Source organism: Podarcis raffonei, chromosome 5 (assembly GCF_027172205.1).
Source record: "Podarcis raffonei isolate rPodRaf1 chromosome 5, rPodRaf1.pri, whole genome shotgun sequence".
NCBI lineage: Eukaryota > Metazoa > Chordata > Lepidosauria > Squamata > Lacertidae > Podarcis > Podarcis raffonei.
The window spans coordinates 48,481,599-48,503,976 of record NC_070606.1 but is presented as its reverse complement, the minus strand read 5'-3'; the positions used below and the strand labels follow the sequence as shown (position 1 = coordinate 48,503,976).

Genomic DNA, 22,378 nt, shown 5'->3' with positions numbered 1-22,378 from the left:
TGTTTATTTTATTGCACCCTTCAGGCTAATGAATTGCAACTGTCCTGAAAACAGCCTCCCTGCTCTGGGGAGTCTTTGCGCTCAAATAAAAGCAGTTTATTTGAGCTGCACAACTGGTCAGCAACATTTTGCTCTGTTTAATAGAATTCCTCCAACTTCCATGTGGTAAACAGGATGACAGTGATAAACACCGGCATTTGTACTTATCTTGCCTCACCAATGCCCCTGACTATCAGCTTCTGGCCTCCTTTTGGGTTGGCTTTTCATCAAAGCGGCAGTAAGGAATTTCATATCAGTCATTTATTTGCAGAGGAACTAGAAAGAGGTTCAAAAACCATTTTCTAAAAGTGGTATTTTAAATATGCATGAAGGTGACATAAAGTTTCTTTTGTGATGCAAAGGTTCCTTAACGTTTATGGTGGTTATTTTCAAGGCATGAAAGGTGAGGTTTAAGTAGTGAAATAAAAGGAGGGAATTGTTGGTAATGTATTTATTCAATTTATTGAAAAGCATTTAAATGAACTGCTTAATACTTTTAAAAATCTCTAAGTGGCGTACCCCAGATTAGCTGTGGTCTAAACCACTGAGCTTCGGGACTTCCGGAGGCGGCGCAAAACCGTGATGGCGGACCTCTTCGAGCTCTGAAGAGGGGCACCGCAGAAAAGGGTTGCTCGCGACGGCGCAGCGGCAACCCATCAAGATAAACCACGGGCAGAGTGAGTCCGTGGCCGTGGGACCCGGCGGGCACCTGGAGCGACCCCGAAATCACAAAAGGAACCCCGTAAGGGGCTCCGGAGTGAAGGAGGGGGAGCGGTGCTGTGGGTTCATCGCTCTTTCTGCGGAGGCGAAGCCGCGCGGCTGTCACGGATGAGCGCTGACCTTTCTTCCAAGAAACATCGGGCTGAAACATCAAACCCGTGAGTAAGGACCTAAGACTTTACAAATTAAATCGGAAAATTTGGCTAAAAACGGGAGACGAGAAAGAGGAAGTCCGTCTTCCGACACTGCTTTCAAGATCAAAGCAGACGGTCTAAAGAGCGGAAAGCGCTGTGAACAGGGAAGCTTTGAAGCTTTAAATCGGGACTTTCGTGCACATTTGAATTTTACTTTTAAAGAATAAATACAGCATAAAATTGACCTGGAGCGGACACCCCAAGGGCAAGGGAAGACTCTAACCCCAAATTCCCGGGTGGCCGGGTAAAGTTGTTTAAACTGCGGAACTGTTGCAAGCTTCCAGATACTTTTGTAACTTTTGAGCTCATCTAGCTGAAGTGGATACAATTGCAGGCACCTTGCTGGAACTTTGTTATATGTTGAAAAGGGCTCTGCAGGACTTTTTTTTTTAGCGTGCTGGAACTAATTTGCTTTTAAAATTGTTTTTAAAGTTGGAACAAAGAGACTTTAATTGCGGAAAGCTACCTTCTTCTTACTAAAACTTTGGTGGCACTCCCCCTAGAGGACATTGGGAATACAGAGGCCTGGGAAAGTTTTTTTTGTTTACCTTCTCTCAATAGACTGTTTTTAATTCTGGACTTGCCTTTCCCATGGGATTACAACACTTGACCTTGAACGTTGACTGATGAGTGGCACAGGAAAGACAAGAGCAGCCAAAGCTAAGGAAGCTAAGGAGAAAGAGAAAGCAAAAAAGCAAGCACAGCTTTTGCAAACAACTTTAACTCAGGGACGTAGATTATCAGTTCCAGCTGTGCTTGCGACTCAAAAAGTAGAAACCGAAAAGCCTGAAAAATCTGAAGAGGAAGATATGGCAGCAGGAGGAGCTGAGGCAGTACTGAAACAAGTTTTGGAACAACTGTCAGCAATAAATCAAAAAATTGATAACCAATCAACAAAAATTGACCAAGCAACATCCTCGATTCAGAAATTGACAGATCAGGTTTCCCAACATACTCAAGCAATTGAAAAATTGCAAGGAGCAACAGAAGAGAATCGTAAACTGGCAGGGGAAGCCGTTCAAATTGCAACATCAGCTAAAAAAGAAGTCGAGGAAGTTAAAGCGGAAGTCAAGCCTCTTCATAAACAGATAGGGGACCAACAAACCTATCTCTCGTTGGTGGAATTGAAAAATCGCGAGACCAACCTTAGACTAAGGGCAGTCCCAGAAATTGAACAAGAAGATTTGAAAGGACTTTTGACAACAGAGTTTACAAAGTTCTGGGACTTAAAAGAAGAAATTGATTTTAAAATTGTATCGGCTTTTCGGTTGGGAAGATTAGTAAGAAAAGATAGATCCAGAGACTGCTTAATAGCTTTGAGATCAAGGGAGGAGAGAGACAAAATACTAGGCCTACACTTCAAAAACTCAATTGTGATACAAGAGAAAAGGGTGGAAATTTATCGAGATATTCCTAAACAGTTATTGGACTTGAGAGCCACCTACTCAGATTTGGCTAAGTTACTGAGACTTAACACAATTCCTTATAGGTGGGAGTTCCCACAAGGGCTATCATTTACTTACAAACAGAAGAAGGTTAAAATAAGATCACCAGAGGACTTACAAAAGTTCCAGCACGACCACGGAGAAGACCTCCAAAAAGAAGCAGCAGCTAATTGGCCTATACCCAACCCAGGTGGAGCAATACCTGCACCTTCGGAACCAGAGGAGAAAGAAGATACACCGCTCTAGGTGTAGCAGAATAGTTCAGGATGTCTCTGCGGCTACTCAGTTGGAATATAAATGGCGGAAATTCCCCGGAGAAAAGAAGGAGGTTATTTCACATATTGAAGAAAGAACAATTGGACATTATTTGCCTACAAGAAACCCATGTGACCAGGCTCCACAGGAAGGTTTTGGTAAATAAAAGATTAGGCCAAGAATTTATTTCGTCTGACAAAGTAAAGAAAAGAGGAGTGGTGATCTATGCTAAGGAGAGCCTGATACCCAAATTTCTATTTAAGGATGAACAAGGAAGAATTTTGGCAATTGAAATTCAAACCCAAGGAGAAAAAATATTGATATTAGGAATTTATGCCCCAAATGACGGGAAATCAGAATTTTTCAAGAAGCTGCATGAGACGTTGCTGGACTATCTGGACTATGCTAACATCATAATGATGGGAGATATGAATGGAGTGGTGTCTACACATATGGATAAGTCTTACAACCAAAACTTAACATCTGATGGCAGACTGCCCAAAACTTTTTTCGAACTGACTGACAATCTGGATTTGATCGACATATGGAGGACAAAGAACCCCCTAGGTAAAGAAGGAACTTTTTTCTCTGAGGCCCACCTGTCTTGGTCAAGGATCGACCAAATCTGGACCTCCAGGGGGCTGGCACCCAAGACTAAAAAGGTGGAAATCTGCCCAAAAACATGCTCCGACCACAACGCCTTGAAAATAGAACTTAGATTAACTCAACCCGGTTCCTTCAGATGGAGAATGAATGACACACTACTAAGAGATCAAGAGATTGTGAAAAAGGCCCAAAAAACATTAAAGGACTATTTTGAGATAAATCTGAATACTACAGTTGAAAAAAGAACGATCTGGGACGCAAGTAAAGCTGTTATGAGAGGGTTTCTGATACAACAGAATTCAATCAAGAAAAAACTCTGGAACGGAAAGAAGGACAAAATATTGGAGAAAATACACCAAGGAGAAAAAAAACTGAGAACCAAACCAAAGTCCAAGGAGGTGCTGAGAGAAATTAAATTCCACCAAGCAGAATACTCAAAATTGATCAATCAGGAGATTGAATGGAAAATAAAACAGATGAAGCAAAGATCTTTTGAATCAGCAAATAAATGTGGAAAGCTGCTAGCTTGGCAGCTGAAAAAAAGACAAAAGCTAAACACGATAACAAATCTAGAGATTGATGGAAGGACCGTACAGAAACCAGAAGAAATTAGGAGGTGCTTCCACAGATACTTCAAAGAACTGTATGCACAGGGGCCCCAGAAAGAATCAGAGATAGATCAATTTTTAAAGATAAATGGACTATCAAAAATAACTCAAGATAAAAGATCAATCTTGAACTCTATAATAACCACACAGGAAATTGAAGGTGCCATTCAGAATATGCAACTAGGCAAATCTCCAGGCCCGGATGGACTTACCTCCAAATATTACAAGGTTCTGAAGGACTATTTGATACAACCTTTGTTGGAGGTATGTAACCAGATTATGGATGGGAAGAGGGCACCAGAAACGTGGAAAGAAGCCTTCATCACATTGATACCTAAGTCAGAATCTGAAAAGACTCAGCTTAAAAACTACCGTCCCATCTCACTCCTAAATGTGGATTACAAAATATTTGCAGACATTTTGGCAAATAGACTTAAAAAAGTCTTAAATGAAGTAATTCATAAAGACCAAGCTGGCTTTCTCCCTGGTAGACATTTATATGAGAACACTAGAAACATCATTGACATTTTAGAACTTTTGCAGACTAACAGGAACACAAGGGCGGTGTTAATCTTTATTGATGCGGAGAAAGCATTTGACAATATATCTTGGATGTTTATGAAGAAGAACTTGGAGGGGATGGGAGTGGGACGGGGGTTTGAGAATGGATTACATGCAATCTATTCAGAACAAAAAGCTAAATTAATAGTGAACAATGTGGTGACGGAGGAATTTAAAATTGAAAAAGGGACACGACAAGGGTGCCCTCTATCCCCTCTGTTATTTATTTCAGTCCTGGAGGTGCTATTGAATATGATCAGAGAGGACCGGTTGGTACAAGGGATAGAGGTCGGAGTGAAACAATATAAACTGAAAGCTTTTGCAGATGACCTAGTTTTGACACTGCAGGAGCCAGAATCCAGTACAAAAAGAGTTCTCGAACTTATATCTGAATTTGGTCGGGTGGCGGGATTTAGGTTGAATAAACAAAAAACTAAGGTTCTGACCAAAAATTTAACAATTACAGAAACAGAGGGGTTTCAGAGAGAAACAGAACTGAATGTGGTTAAAAAAGTGAAATACCTTGGGATCTATTTGTCCTCCAAGAATTTGAATTTATTTAAGGATAATTATGAGAAATGTTGGTTGGAAGTTAAAAAGGATTTAGAAATTTGGTCAAGATTGAAACTTTCCTTGTTGGGAAGAATTGCAGCTATAAAAATGAATGTGTTGCCGAAAATGTTATTTTTGTTTCAAACCTTACAGATCGTGGACAGAGTGGATTGCTTTGGAAAATGGCAGAAGGATATATCTAGATTTATCTGGCAGGGCAAAAAGCCCCGAATAAAGTTTAAAATATTAACAGATTCGAAAGAAAGAGGGGGGTTTGCCCTGCCGGACTTGAGGTTGTATTATGAAGCTGCAGCCTTCTGCTGGCTGAAAGATTGGTTTTTGTTGGAAAACACCGATGTCCTAGATCTGGAAGGTTTTAATAATGCTTTTGGATGGCACGCATACCTATGGTACGACAAGGTTAAAGCACATAAATTGTTTAAAAGCCACATTGTCAGAAAAGCAATTTTTGCAGTCTGGATGAAATATAAAGACTTACTAGAGAGTAAAACTCCGAGGTGGCTATCACCAGTGGAGGCCAAGGCCCGAAAAAGACCCAATATGGAGGCCTATTGGCCGAAATATTGGGAATTGACTGAAAAAATTGGAGACAATTGGAAGTTGCAGAGCCAGGACAAACTAAAAAATAAGGTGCGAGACTGGCTACATTATGCTCAAATTCAAGAGGTTTTCAAAATGGATAAAAAAGTTGGTTTCCAGGTGGAAAAGTCGAAACTAGAGACAGAATTGTTAGAACCAAAGACAAAGCTGTTATCTAGAATGTATAACTTGCTGCTTATGTGGAATTTACAGGATGAGACAGTTAAATCTGCTATGATTAAATGGGCACAGGATGTTGGACACAACATTATGTTTGAAGACTGGGAAAGGTTATGGAACACCGGAATGAAATTTACGGCCAGTACGGCCTTGAAGGAAAACATTATGAAAATGATATACCGGTGGTACATGACCCCAGTCAAGTTAGCTAAGATACATCACCTGTCTGACAATAAATGTTGGAAGTGTAAGGAAGCAGAGGGGACTTTCTTTCACCTCTGGTGGACATGCCCAAAGGTTAAGGCTTTCTGGGAAATGATTTACAATGAGTTGAAAAAGGTATTTAGGTATACCTTTCCCAAGAAACCAGAGGCCTTCCTGCTGGGCATGGTAGACCAGAAAGTGTTAAAGAAGGACAGAACTTTGTTTATGTATGCTAGTACAGCAGCAAGAATACTCATCGCAAAGAACTGGAAGACACAAGATTTACCCACGCTGGAGGAATGGCAGACGCAGTTGATGGACTACATGGAGATAGCTGAACTGACCGGCAGAATCCGAGATTTGGATGTAGAAACAATTGAGGTGGACTGGAAAAAGTTTAAAGACTACTTGCAAAAGTATTACAAACTGTATGAATCTTAAGACGGTGCATGATTTGAAAATGATACGCTTTAGCAATTATGATTAAGTAAATAGTAAACTAAGTGATAAAAGAGAAAAGGAGATAATATGAAATTGAACATGTTACGTTTATTTTAAAGGTATAAAAATTCTGACATAATACATTGAACATAGATACATAACATGTAAAAGTTACAATAAGGTATGACATAAGGTAACAAATTGCTGACATTGTTAATATAAAGAACGCAGAATCGGAAGGGGTGGGGAAGTCCAATTTGGGATTTTTGTTAAAAAAAAAAAAATGGTTTCTTGTAAACTCCTTGTTTGTAATGTATAAAATTTGGAAAGAAACGTAATAAAAAATATTATAAAAAAAAATAAACCACTGAGCTTCTTGGGCTTGCTGATCAGAATGTCAGCAGTTCGAATCCCCACAATGGAGTGAGCTCCCGTTGCCCTGTCCTAGCTCCTGCCAACCTAGCAGTTCGAAAGCGCACCAGTGCAAGTAGCTAAATAGGTACTACTGCAGCGGGAAGGTAAACAGCATTTCCATGTGCTCTGGCTTCTGTCATGGTGTTCTGTGCGCCAGAAGCAGTTTAGTCATGCTGGCCACATGACCCAGGAATCTGTCTGTGGACAAATGCCAGCTCCCTCACCCTGAAGTGAGATGAGCACCGCACCCCATAGTCGCCTTTGACTGGACTTAGCCATCCAGGGGACTTTTACCTTTACCTTTACCCCATATTATATTAGGAAGTAATCTACAATACATGTATCATTATTATTTAGTAAAGAAGGCTTGCTACACATCTTTCATGAGTGGAACCTCTATTCCTCCTTTTCCTTATGTCAGGAATGGGGAAGCTGTGGTTTTCCTGGGGTATGTGGACTACAACTTGGCAATTGGTCATGCTGAGAATGGGACTCCATTTCCCATCATCCTTGGCATTTGGCCATGCTGGCCAGGGCTGATAAGTCCAAGTACATCTGGAGGCCCATCATGGCTCCTTCATTCATACCAAAGGGTGTCTCTCAAAAGGGTTCTCTCTACGATGGAGTCCCTTGACTCTACTTCTACTTCCAAATTTGATATCTAGGCTCGAGACCTGCAAACATGTTCTTTTCCATCCTTTAGAGTCTTTCCTGTTAAGATCGTCTTCCTCAGTTAGCCTTGCTGTGCATCCTCTCACAGATGGCCTCACTTTGCAGGTGGCTGTGGGAGGAAGGAAGATTCGAGAAACTTGTCCTCTAGAACGTTCTCAAGTTAAATTTGTGGTGATATCCTTTCGAGAGGCTTGCTATATTCTGGAGGTAAACTCTCTGGGAGGTTTATGTAAGAAGGTGCAGCCTCAGGCAGATGGAGACTGAGGCTGGGTGCATTGTGTGAAGTAGCTAACATGAATATGATGAAATAAATGCTAAAGCTACCTTCTGATTGTTAAATAATTGAAACATCAATTATACGGAAGAAATCAGATATCTGTCCTCACTGGTTCATCTAACAAACTTATCCAAGCCTGTCCCTTAACTATGGTCTGAGTCTAAAACCTTTCACGTTGGGTCCTCCAGCAAAGCATAAAATAAAAAGCACAGAAACCCAAACCAATTTTTATAAAACGTGGCAATCTTGACTTCCAATGGTATTTCTGAAAACTCTGTTCTTTGGGAAAGTCTTATTAAAAAGCACTAAAAGTCAGCAAATATTGTTCCATTGGCTTATTGGCACCTGTATCATAGCTTTAGATTTGAAATGTTTGCTCATAGCCTTCAGCAAATACACATTTCCATGCCAAACTGTACAGAAAAGGGCAAAAAGAAAGAACACCAGGGTAAGTATTTTGTTTCTGATGACTGATATATAGCTGGAAGCCTACATATGGTATTCTGGATTGGAGATTCTGGATGAAATACAAAGACCTTCCTATTTTCACTCAAAAAAGAAAAAAAGAACAAAGGCCAGACTTTCCTTTGTGAAAGTCTGTTGAAATATTTTCTGGTATGTCTTTGGGAGTAATCTTTGTCTGAACTTTCCTGAAGGAACTCTGGTGTGTGTGTGTGTGTGGATGAGGAGAGGCAAGAGACACTTCAAACTTATGAAAACTACTTTTTTTTTTAAACTAGAATCCCAAGATCCACCAATTGGAGCCTGGTGCAAAAGAAATAAAACCTGCCCAACAACAAATATTCACCTACACTGTCAGCAACTTAGCACATACTCAAAGATGTGTTCCTCTTCACTGATCCTGCAGATGCAATAACAACTGACTTTGCCAAAGCCATTGTTTGGGTTTCACGATTTGATGGCTGCTTTGAAAATGTCTTCTGGAAACTGCTGTCTGCACTCCTGACTCTTTCTTGCTTAGGGCTTGTTCAACATTTCCACCAGTTTTGGCTTTGCCCTGCTGCTTGCCCCAGGAAAACCCGCCCTTTAGCACTAAATCAGAACGAAAGGCAATTTTGTGGAAAATGTGATTGCTGTTGGTTCCGATTCAGTGCTAAACGATGGGTTTTTCTGGGGGAAAGTGACTGGGCAAACGGAGATGTGATTAAGCCCAAAGTTCCAGCCACATCTACAAGGTTGCTACATCATTAATTAATACTGTGATATAGCTATTGCCATAGACTTTCGATCCCTGTGAAGTGTTTGGCAGAGGGTGTTTGTTGTACTAAGGGTTTCACTATAGGACTTCCAGTCCCCCTTCCAGTGACAAGAAAAAGTAGAGTAAATGGCACGCACGCACACACACATTATAGCTTAAAATACAAAGAAATACATCAGTAAAAACAAAGAATCCATCAACAGCATCAATAAAACAGAGGAGTGCAATGTATGTTATGAGCCAAGTTTGCACCTTCCAAACAGCCCTTTGCTGAGGAGGGAGGCAGGGATTGCAGGGTAGGTGATATTACTGAGAAGGCCCACTAATATAATTCATACACTACAGCAGAGGTTCCCAAAATGAGGTCCATTGACCACCAGGGGCCCACAAGCTTCATTCAGGCCCCCAGTGATGACTTCGGTATCTAGCACAGTGCACTACAAATGCTTAAAAAGAGGCAAAAAAGTGGTCTGCCGAGACCTCCAATAATTGGTCTGTAGAGTTTAGGAGCCACTGTACTACTGAGTTCATATATGCACAAGTGTTGACAAACAGCATGAAATACATCTGGTCTTTTGACGGGGGGGGTGCTGTTTTGTTTTTTGGATTTGCAGCTAAGTCTTCAGCAGGAGTTTCTTTTTCTGTTGTGACTCTAGTTGATTATTGTTCGCTTTCATCAGGTTAATTTGCCTGTTCCCTCCCTCCCCCGCATATGGCTGAAAGACATAATTTGAACATTTTACATAGACGGAAGAGGAAATGTAGAAGGAAGCAATCTGACAGTATTTAAATGCAGTGGATTTTGTTGCTGTGACTACATTTACTTTTTCTTTATAAAACAAAATGGAACGTAGGCCTGAAGAAACTGATGAGCTGGCATGCCGAATGCAGCATGCATTCGAGCATGTCAGATGCATGACAACGCCTCACCCTTTGCTTTTGTATTCCCAGAAAAGTAGCAAACCCAGTATTTTTAATGAGTCTTTGGGTCACTTTGGCTTGCTGGGCCACAGGTTGTGCAGGCCAGCCTGCTCAAAAACGCTTCTGTGGTGTAAATGGGCATTGTTGTCTTGGAAGATGTTTAGTAGGGCCCATCCATCTTCCCTCTCTCCACCCCCCTTTCTTTTTTCTTTCTTTTTTCTTCTCCCCCTAATGCCTCAACAAATGAAACGGATTTGTAAAAATGTTACATGGTAGAAGAAAAAAAATACGAGGCACTACACTTCTGTAAAACAAGAAAATCCTTAATAAAAAATATTTTTAAAAAACACGCTTCTGAATGCATATTTTAATAGGCTTTTCACCCATCCAATGCAAGACTGGGAGGTAGGAGGGAACAAAGAGATCACAGGTGGGGAATCTCAGCCCCAGAGGGTGAATGTAGCTTTCCAGGGATTTGTAGAATTCAGTCCAGGCTATACCACTCCAGGTTACAGTCCTCTTTGGCCCTGGACCCTCCTCTAGTTATTTAACTTGACTAGACTGCATCCCTGATCTGTGATAATACCTCTTGATTGCTTGGATAGAGAATGAAGAGTTGTGTCGGTTGGGCCACACCCACTGTTGCCGCGCCCGCCATTGGTTTGCAGATCTGAGATGCATGAGTGTGAAGGGCTGTGGCTGTGTGGCAGAGAATCTGCTTTGCATGCACAAGGTCCCAAGTTCCATTGCCAGCATCTTTAGATTGGCCAGAGCCTTGCCTAAAACCCTGCAGAGCCATTGCCAGTGAATGTAGACAATGACTGGACTAGATGGACCAGTGGTCTGACTCAACCTAAGCCAGGCTCCTGTGTTTCTATGTGTGGACATTTGTAGCAGCTTTGACAGATGTGTGCCTCTTGGGGGTCAGTTTACATGTTATGGTTGCCCTGTGGAAGCTCTTCAGGTAGTTCCAAGTACAGTAGTACCTCGGCTCCCGAACGCCTTGGGAGTCGAACATTTCGGCTCCTGAACAAGCAAAAACCAGAAGTGAGTGTTCCGGTTTTTGAACATTCTTTTGTAAGCCGAACGTCCGATGGGGCTTCCGCGGCTTCCAATTGGCTGCAGGAGCTTCCTGCAGCTAATCAGAAGCCGCGCTTTGGTTTCCAAATGTTTTGGAAGTCAAATGGACTTCCAAAACGGATTCCGTTCAACTTCCGAGGCACGACTGTACTCTCTAAGGCCAAACAAAGGAGAAGCAAGTGGAGGAAAAGGTCCAGAATATTAGATTGCTGCCCAACAAATTTTGGAAACGAGATTTCTTCAATGGGGCAATCCTCCTTAACAGTTCGGCAAAGGAGGAAGCTAGAGTACTATATTTTCGCAGCTTGCTGATGAGGAAGTTTGCTCCTGAAGAACAAATTTGTTATTTTCCAAAGTGTGTTGGGCAACAATAAAATACTTCGGGCATTTTGTCTTTGACTCATTGCTCTTAATACTGTCTGTCACTGCTTTGTAAGTTTACCACATAACTCAGGTTTTTTTTCTTCATGCTGCTGAAACCTTTTCATTTTGGACAACAGTGGTGTGAGGAAAACTCCAGCTTGTATGATATAAGGAGCTAGAGATATAAAGCAGTGAGTGGAGTACCATTCATGTAACATGGCTTCCACTTCTTCTACTTTTCCTGCAAACTGTAAAAATCTGCTCTGGAGAATCCCCTAACCCATTTTAAGGGTGTTCAATGAGAGGTTGCTGGGGGGTAGGAGGGGGAGTTCCATTGCACAAGTGCAACAGCTTCATTGGATGCAACTCATAATATGTATTCTGTTTTCTTAGTCTGGTTTTATTTTGCTATGTTTTTGTTTGCATATTGTAATATAGAATTCACCCTGGACTCTAGAGATGGGTAAGGGTAAGAAGGGAGATAAACAAACATTTTCTGCCTTGTATTTGCTTGCACTTGATTAAACAATGTCTCTCTTTCAATATGGCAAGCGGGAATCTCCCGTGATGTACTTTTTGAGGTCTTTTGCTCCAGGTACATGGTGAAACAATGTGTTCTTTTATTGTTTTGTTTAGTTTTACAGAATTTTTGGATCCATTCCAGAGAGTTATTCAGCCAGAAGAGATCTGGCTCTATAAAAACCCTTTGGTTGAATCTGACAACATACCTACACGCCTCATGTTTGTAAGTACTAGAGATTTAATGATTGTTTGACGGCTGTGTGAGGCTTGTTTGATGACTGTGTGTTAGCTAAAGCGAAACTGGAAATGAGTGCATTTTTAAAAGAACAGTTACGTTCGCAGGCTGCAGTGAGAACATAAATGGAATATGATATTATTTGCATGTTGGGGTGAAGGACAGTATGACATTTCTTTAAGCCACCCTGTCACAAATTCTGATTGATTGATGTTCTCATTTTATAAATTGTTGACTGCCAGTCAAATTAGGTTTGTTCAATTTATATATCACTCCCTCTCCAGAAGTTCCAAAACTCATTTACAACCAAAGATTGTGTGTGTGTGTGTGTGTGTGTGTGTGTGTGTGTGTGTGTGTGTGTGTTAGAAGAGCATTATTTGAAATAGATTTAACCATACAATATCATATCATTGGTGCTGTTCAGATGCCCCAGGAAATAGAAAAATGTCTGCCTGCAACCAAAATTATTGGTGCCAGTCTGCTTTCCCTGTGTCAGGTAAACATGGATCCCAAAGCATTTTAAATATTGGTGTAATAGTGGTTTTAAATCAAAGCAGGCTTCTGGAACTCAAACGGTTGCTGCTAAACACCCATCTCTTGTTCAATATCCACCACATCTCCTCCCCAACTTGTCAGTTTCATCATTGCCACCTACACTTCCTTGGAGGAGTGAGAGGGAAATGCGTCCTTGCAGCAGTTAGCCTGATGGTCTGTCTAACCTACTGTTCTGATCTTTTCCCAGTGCAGATGGCAGGAGAGTAATTCTAACAGGGACTGGGCCAGAATGCTAGAGGGTTCCCTGGTTTTCTTCATGGACTCTGTGCCATCATGCTATCTGGCTTTCCAGGCGATATTACCAAGTCAGTTTGGTGTCTTTCAGCTGGAGGACCTTGCTGTGTACTGCAAACCTGTTTGCTGAAGGAGATGACAGCCCATACTGTATGCACCACATGCATTTGCCATGTGAGATGTGGGACTGCCATAAGTACAGTGCCAGCCAGTAGGCCTGAAGTGTATAATTGTTTTCAGCACCAGTGGATGTATTGAGCAGGCAGGCTAGCTTTTATTTTTTTTTGGTTCGACATTGCTCAGACAAGTTCTGCAACATGGACTCAGTCCTCTGGATTCCTATTGAAAAGGAACAGAAGTGTTCTGTGTTCCTTAACCTTTCATGAGGCGCATGCATAGCTGAGGTTGCTGCAAAGGATATACATGCAGGGCCAGCCCTATCATTAGGCAGAGTGAGATGATTACCTCAGGTAGAATATATGCCAGGGACAGCCCTATAGCCATTTATCCTGAATCACCACTCATTATGTTCTGTTAGAGATCAGAGCTGAGTGCACCATTTGCACCCTCCTCACCCAAAAAACACCATAGCCTGTATGGACAAGATCATGTCACCAGCACTGAAGTAATATTGAACTTGTTGATCTTCTGTACAATGTTGTCTTCTGTACACAGAATGGCTGGCACTATCTTGTCCTTTACCTCAGATGGCCAAATTTTTGAGGTCAGCTCTGCATGCATACTTTTTTTCATGGCACTTCTCTCTTTAATAAGCACAAGTTGTCAAGTGGGAAAAGATTAGGCCTGTATTTGGGCGAAGCCCTCCTAATACATAATGTGCCCCTCACTTCTGACATGAGCCATAAGCATTTTGTACTTGGGTGTCGTAGATAGGTATGAATCTACTCTCTGACTGGAGAGGGAGGTAAAATCTTGCAAATTCTGTATACTGATGTGTTGTTCTGCACTTCAGGAGCAAAACATGGCTTCCTTTCATTTCATAGCAGTAAGGCTGCCCAGTTGTCCACTGACTTTTTTTGTTTAAAAGGAAAAGGGGGGGATGTTTCAGTTCAGCAGTGACCTATTAAAAATATTATCCAGGAAAAATATTATCCAGGTGGCCCTAAATGAAAATCAATATTTTTCAGCACACACATTAAATCTTATCTGATAGTGGGTTTTCCTGAAGTAATGAGAGGGCATGAAGTGCTTTTCTGGAAGGTTTGTACAGCTCTGTATCTTTCAGCTGCCAGGATAGATAATGAATGTGCTTGATTTTAAGAAGGTCTTGCCCCATGAAAGCAACCACTATCCAGGAAAATGTCACTGGCAGGACAGAAAACATTACCTGGAATTATATAGAGGAGATCTCATCTAGGCTTATCTTATGGATTTTATTCTGAGGAGAGATAATAACTTGTAAAAGACAACCGATTAGCATTGGCTCTTGAAGTGGGGTGGGGAGTACAGAAGAATGTTTTAGAGTTGCACACCATAGCATTGTATTTATAATTACATTTTATGGGTGCGCATATACACAAAGTACTCTTATTCATTATGCTATTATGAGTTGGTTGCTGTCAGGGCTAGAACTGACCTTGGAGTTAGAAGAAGAAGAGAAGAAGAGTTTGGAATTGATATCCCGCTTTATCACTACCCGAAGGAGTCTCAAAGCGGCTAACATTCTCCTTTCCCTTCCTCCCCCACAATACACACTCTGTGAGGTGAGTGGGGCTGAGAGACTTCAGAGAAGTGTGACTAGCCCAAGGTCACCCAGCAGCTGCATGTGGAGGAGCAGGGAACCGAACCCGGTTCACCAGATTACGAGTCCACCGCTCTTAACCACTACACCACACTGGCTCTCCACATTAGGCGACCTTAGGTGGCTAATTTGTAAAGATGGGGCTTTGCTATAGCAGTTAATGGACGGGACAAGCATGCAGGGATCTCTGTTGCTGGAAAATAGCATAGTTAAGACAAAGGACAGCAAATCTGATACTATGTAAGGAAAGGAAAGGAAGATATGTAGGGGAAAGATGATACAGGTCACAAAAAGATTTAAGGTAGCTTACCATTGATTGCTTTAACTGATCTGATTGTTAATATTTCTATGCCCCTTTTTCATTCAGATGAGTCCCAAAGTGGCTTAGAAACAATAAATAACAATAACAAAATGGAACATCACAAATACAGCATAAAACATATAGAGTAACAGATCATCAGTGAAACAATTGCAATTTATAAAACTCTGTTAACAAAGCAACAACTAAAAAAAATAAGCTGAATGTCACAATCACAATTAAAGCAAAAGTCATGTCATACGATTAACGAGTCAACGAGTCAACACAGCATTTACAATCTATAGAACAGTATTAACAACATCAAGAAAATAGCAACCAAAAGATAAACTAAGCACTGTTGAGTTCATACACCCACTGGAGGGGGAGGATTTTTGAGTGGGAAAACTTCAGGGGGAAGTATTGAACCTGCTGCTCTCAACAACTTGGCAGTGTTGCTCTACAACTACATTTCATTAAAAAAAAGGGGGGGGAGAGAACAGGGAGCTCTAATCATGTCCTGCATAAAGCTCTAATCATTGAATTCAAGCCAGCAGAGCCAGCGAAGCTCAGAGGAATTTGGCCACCCTCTAGGTGCCCGGCTTGAATCCTTGTTGACCTCCTGTCTGCGACTCCCGGCAAGATCAAGGGTCTCCAACCGGCGATTCTTCCCAACGTGAAGAAGAACACACCATTCCTCCCCCTCCCATCGCCGGGGGGGGGGAGACAGACAGAAATATATTTACATGTCTTTATTCCTGTCTTTCCAGCAGTACAGAGAAATCATGTCTGTACCCTCTCATCACCAGCTGCAGAGAGAGAATAACTCCACCCATGTACTTCCAGTACAGGGTCATGTGCCACTCTGAGCTAACATCCGGCGCTCAGTGCACTGAATAGACCGTCCCTGGTTCCCACGGTACAGTCCCAAAACATCAGCTTCCTGTTTACCATTCCAGCCATCTGGAGCTCGCTTCTGCATTGCTCCTTTTTCGTAACATCCTCCCCCAAAAGAATCAATGCGTGTTGCGGCAAACAAAGCGTGATCCAGAGAAGAAAACAAACAGTTGTTATACACATAACACTCCCCTGTTGTTTCAGTTCCACCCTCGGAACTCCCCGCCACTGGTTTCCCCAGTGTACCTCTCTGGTTGTCTGGCTTCCAAGGAATGAGTGCATCTGCATTACCTTGGCTAGCAACTCTCTGTTGTGTCTTTGTCTCTGACTTAGACACAGCTCCAACCTGTCCTCGGTTGTGTACAACAGCAACACATGCAACAGCTAAGTTAGCAAACTCTTTTGAGTACCTCTTGGGTGGTTGACCCTTTGTAACTCTCTCAGACCTACGTATGAGGTGCTGATCCTCTCTGCTCACTGGACTCACTGGACTCTTTGGAGAACCAGTTCCAATGGTAAACAGTGGTTCTTCCTTCACCTGTGAAGGCCTATCCATTGTGTGAGATTTCCTCTCAATGACTGTGACAACTGAGCTCTCCGAGCTATCACTGTCACTCTCAGTACCACTGTACTCAGTAAAATCAACATCATCATCTGAATCGTCCTCAGTGGGAAATGTGTGTACTATCACTCTCTCCTGTTCAGGAGCACTCTCTAGAAATTTTGTGAGAATCACCTGACCAGATTCAGACAAAATTACTCTGTAGAGACCCTTTTCATATCCCACAAAAATGCCTCTGGCATTCTTTACTCCACCTGGAGCTTCTGTCCTCACATGAGACCCAAAAACCTTGAAATGGGCAACAGAAGGTTTTCTATGGAACAGTTTCTCAAAAGGAGAACCTCCCAACTCTTTTGAAACCTTTCTCATCTTCGTATAACAATACGACATCAGCGACTCGGCCCAGAACTCATGTGGCAGATGTGAACTAAGCAATTGCGCATTCATCCCCTTTTGCAATTCTTTGTTCACCCGTACACAGACACCCCTGTTCCACGCTTCCTCTGAAACAGCAATCTTGTGTCTTATCCCTTTCTTCTGCAGGAACCTCTGGAAATCCTGTAAAAGAAAAATCTGCTTCTTGTCTGTGAATAGACAATCAATGTTAGCATCATGCATACTCTTAACCTTGTCACAAAACTCCTGAAACCTCTCCAAGGCTTCGTGTGGCTTTCTCAACACATAAATCCAGACAAAATTAGAGAAATGATCCACACACACAAGATAAAATCTTGCATTGCCTCTAGATGGTTCTAGAGGACCAATCACATCAGCATACACCCGCTGAAATGCTCTGTTGACCCCGGTCACCTTCTTGGTAACACCTGCAAGAGAAACTAGGTTAGACACAGATGAATTACATTCCATGTAATCACTTTGGTCAAAAGTCAACAAATACAGTCCATCTTTCTCTCTGGCAGAAAGAAATAACTCTCCATTTTTGTAGATCTTGCAGCTCTCAGCATCATAGGACAGTTGCAGTCCTTTCTTTGCAATCTGTGAAACACTCAGCAGATTGAACTTCAATTCAGGAACCAAATAAACATTGTTTATAGTCAAGTTCAGACTCTTAAGATACACAGTCCCTATGCCGGTCGCTTCCAGCTCCTGACCGTTGGCCTGTTTCACAGCGAAGCTTTGCTTCTTAAACGTTGAAAAGAGTCCTTTGTGTGGGGACATATGAACCGTGGCCCCAGTGTCGATTACAAACGAGTTCCCAACATCTGGCGTGGTTCCTTTTGCCATCAAAGCCTTTGCAGGTTTCACCGAAGACTTGGTATGACCTTTGCCTGACGCCTCAGGCTTTGCTGAGCGGCCCTTAGCTCCTTTTGGCTGACGTGGCTTCTTACAGTTCCGCTGAAGATGCCCAGCCTGCCCACAATTGTAACATCGGACAACGTTCAAAGCTAGAGCTTTCTCTCCAGTAGCCTCATCTGCGGGGGAATTAGAACTCCGTTCCTCCCTCCCCCTGTCCTTTACTTCCAGTGCAGCAAGCCGGTTGTGTTCATCCAGAACCACGGCACTCAGGGGAGGTGGACAAGGTAAGCCTCCCCCCTTCTTGGCATTCATTGTGAACCCAAGTCTGTGCTCTCTATGTCAAGCCTGTAAAATCCAACAGTCTCTCTTGTTTACTGCCTACTCTGGCAGGCAAACTTTTGGGCTGTTTTCACAATCCTCGCACAGCTGCGTAGTCAAAACAAACTTTGACTTCTCACGCTCTCTGAGCCATTCTGTAACTTTCCAAGCCTTCTGGCTGTCGTTGCCTAGCAACCTGCTCAGGACAAGAATTCTTATCAGCCACAAGAATTCCTGGTATGCAAGCCTTTCTTTCAGAGCTGTTTTTCTTAAACGCAGCTCTTTTTTGTGAACCAGAGAATTAAACCTTTCTGCGTTCACTCTCTTTAGCCCGAAATTCAGCATACCTTTTGGGGCTCCGTTGCCTGGAAATACACTCCTCTCGGTGTCTTACTGTCTGTTCAGCTTCTGGCTGCAGGCAGACGCTTTCTTTATCTCCTTAGGTGCAGAGGATGGCAACGATTCATCGACCTCTCACCTCTCATGCTGATTCTCGTGGATCAGATAAACCATCGGCTCATCTGCTACCAGATGTTGAATTCAAGCCAGCAGAGCCAGAGAAGCTCAGAGGAATTTGGCCACCCTCCAGGTGCCCGGCTTGAATCCTTGTTGACCTCCTGTCTGCGACTCCCGGCAAGATCAAGGGTCTCCAACCGGCGATTCTTCCCAACGTGAAGAAGAACACACCATTCCTCCCCCTCCCATCGCCAGGGGGGGGGGGGAGAGACAGACAGAAATATATTTACATGTCTTTATTCCTGTCTTTCCAGCAGTACAGAGAAATCATGTCTGTACCCTCTCATCACCAGCTGCAGAGAGAGAATAACTCCACCCATGTACTTCCAGTACAGGGTCGTGTGCCACTCTGAGCTAACATCCGGCGCTCAGTGCACTGAATAGACCGTCCCTGGTTCCCACGGTACAGTCCCAAAACATCAGCTTCCTGTTTACCATTCCAGCCATCTGGAGCTCGCTTCTGCATTGCTCCTTTTTCGTAACAGTCCTGCATATGACAACCATATGTCAGGAGTGCTCTGGTGGTGTTTCCTGCTTGGCAGGGGGTTGGACTTGATGGCCCTTGTGGTCTCTTCCAACTCTATGATTCTATGAAAGGGAAGCCCATCAAAATTATCAGGACCATTATGTGCTCCAGACAAATTGGCAGCCCATCCCCACATGGCTTCTTCTTTTCTTTAATGAAGGAAAAACACCTGGACAGCCAACCACAGATCTACTGCAATAATGTGTAGTTCAGCCCTCAGGCAGTTTAAAGAACAACAGAGGGAAATGTTCTGTGAATTCCCACATATATTAATAGGAACTCAGGAGAGGGCATTGTGTATGATTGCCGGTGGCTAGGAGACCTGTTTTAACCTGCTTGGAATACCTTTTGAGCAGCTTTCTTTATTGAAAGGGCGGCTCCACACTTCACGTTACTGAGGTCATCTTCACAAATCATGGTTGCTGCAGGAAATGCTGGTGTTACTAGTCTCATATGCATGCACATTCTAGGTATGTGCAGCAATCACACGATTAGCCTTGTATCTGTAGTGTTCTATTATTACTATTTACTGGATTTATATACCGCCCTATACCTGGAGCGGTTCTACAGCCCAATCTGTTTCAAATCTGCTCTGTGTCATTCCAATTTGATTTGTTATTTGGGTCCCAGTCAGATTGGTTAAATCCAAAGCTCTATTTTGGCCCTGTTGGCTATAATGTGGAATCTTAAAAAGGCTATAACTTTCCCCTCTTTACACATAAGTGGTTGAGATTTACTTGCAAAGGAACCCTTCCTGAGTGGATTGTGCCAGCCAAATTTCAAACAAATTTATCATGGCATTTATGTGTTGGTGTTTTGTATTTTAAAAAAGACTTAGCCTCTTCTATTTTCTGCCAGAATTGGATGCTCTCTGAAGGAATGAAGCCTGCCAAATTTCAGAAAAATATGTGGCAGCGATTTCCCTGCAAGGGCAGACTTTTACCATTTGAGGATGAGAAAATAGCAGACACATTCCCTCTCTCACATTGTTTTGGGCAATCATTTTGAAAACTGGGGACATGAGGGAACATTCATACATGGTGCCTGGGTACCAAAGCCACAAAAGTCTGGAGAAATAGGTCCACTGGCTATTGTGCTCAGTGATTTCACCTTTGCAGTAAAAAAATCCCTGAAAAGTTAGGGGGTTTTTTTTCTCATCACTCTTCCTGGAAGTACCCTCCATGAAGAAAAAACAAAGTGCTATGATTCTGTTTGTAAGAGGGGGAAAAAAGAATGATTGGGGGGAAAGCAGGTCACGCCCATAGTTTAACCCAACCACTTTTGTTCTGCTTTCCCAGCCAAAATTATAAGGAGGAGAATCTGTGTGTTTCCTTCAGCATCCCTCCTCTAAATAACTTTGATTGGAGTTCACTGGGAGAATAATTCACTGTGATTAAAAGGTAGACCTGCTTGTCAAAACAAACGACCCAACTTTTTCTTTCTTGACTGCTTGACATTTCCCTAGTCAGCTTCATTTCATTTCTCAGGAAAGCAAAGTAAGGCAGTGGGTAGGGAGCTGAGAGTTTGACTTTATGTACAAAAAAAGAAGGAAAAGGCAGCAGAGTCTCTCAGAAGTTCAGGAACTCCCTGATCCACCTTGACACGCCTTGTTAACATGGATCACCTCACGTTATTCATATAAACACACAGAGCCGATGCCACACCGCTATTATACACAGCTCAGAATCCAATCTCAATTATATACACAAACACAGGTTGCTTAAAGATTTATAGCATTAAAAAATATGATTTATAGCCGTTGTGGAAAAGCTAACTCACCAAACGCATTTATCCAAGGAATAATCAAAGGCAGGCTCATTTGTCTGAATATGGTACAATGCAATTCTTTATACAAATAAGAGACCGAAGAGGCAGAAGTTTCTTCCCCCTTAACAGCCTGCAAACATTTGGAATAATAATATTTTTTAAAGATGCACGCACATGCATCTATGACGTTCTCATGTGTCATGTTGTATATGGTAACTGGATGGTAAACACAGGTGCAACCTTGTGATGTGTGGAGCCTACATAATTGCAGCAATGGAGAAGGCTTCCAGAACTTATGTATAAGGAAAGTCTTATACATGCTTATCTGGGAGTAAGTCCCATTAAATGCAATGAGACTTTCTTCAGAGTAAACATACACAGGATTTCACTGTAAGTCTTGTTCCAACTAATTGGGCCTTTTGAATTTAGACTTATATTTTATATCGTAATCCCATCTCAAGACAAAAATAATCCTTTCTGTGAGAGTGGCAGGAAGAAGTTGAAATGATGAATGGTAGCAGTGTCCCAGCACTAATGAAGCTTATGAGGCTTGTGATAAGAGTGATGGAAGCTGTGGGCAGTGGCATATTTCACAGCAGACAAGGCCCCATGCATTTCCACTTACCAGACCTCTGGACTGTAAATCAGCCCATTCCCTTATTTTTTGGAAGCAAGAACAGGAACACTGTCAATTCTTGGAGAACTGAGCCCAAGTAGAACCCCCCCCCACACACACACATCATGCCATTGCACAGAAACATTGTGGCTGAAAAGCAAAAATCTCCAATCCCTTTGTTAACAAGGAACAGAATATAAGAATATAAGATGATCCTGCTGGATCAGGCCAGTGGCCTGCATCCTGTTCTCACAGTAGCCAACCAGATACTTGTGGGAAATGAGCAAGCAGGATTTGAATGCCAGAGCACTCTACCCTCCTGTGGTTTCTGGCAACTAGTCTATATGCTTCTTGAAACTCTCAAAGAGCACTTAATAGGTCAGTGAGAAAGGACTTGCGCTTGCAGAAACCATGCTGGCCCTGCTTCAGCAAGACTTGTTCTTCTTGAACATGCCTTGATAATTTTATCTTTTATAATGCTTTCTATCAGATTTCCCAGAAGAGATGTTAAGTTAGCTGCTCTTAAGTTTCCCATATCTCCTCTGGAGATTTTTTTTTAATTAATTAGTGTTACATTGGCCAGTTCTCAGCTATACAGACTGATCTTGAGGACAGGTTACATATTTTCATTAGAAAACCAGCAATTTCAAATTTGAGTTTTTTAAGAATGGATGCCACCTGGATCTGGTGTTTGGTGATTTTTATTTTTTCTGTTAGGCTGAGAACATCATCTCTTGTCACCACCATTTCCCTCAGTTGCTCAGACTCCCTTCCTGCAAAAGTTAGTTCAGACACTGGGATCTGCACTATATCTTCCATTGTGAAGGCACATGCAAAGGATTCATTCAGCTTCTCCACAATCTCCTTATTCTCCTTTAGCATACCTTTGACTTCCTTTCCATTAGAGGATCCAGCCCCCTCCCTAGTCAGCCTTCTGCTATTAATGTATTTAAAGAATTGTTTTA

General features: G+C 42.3%; 1 protein-coding gene across 1 annotated transcript in view; it reads left to right on the top strand.

The window, feature by feature from the left end:
- PLPP4 (phospholipid phosphatase 4) overlaps positions 1 to 22,378 on the top strand; it is a 101,221-nt gene that overhangs the window by 29,016 nt on the left and 49,827 nt on the right. The window contains exon 2 of the mRNA XM_053389033.1: positions 11,988 to 12,096. Within this exon, the coding sequence (XP_053245008.1) occupies positions 11,988 to 12,096 (109 nt within the window). The remainder of the gene's footprint in view (positions 1 to 11,987; positions 12,097 to 22,378) is intronic.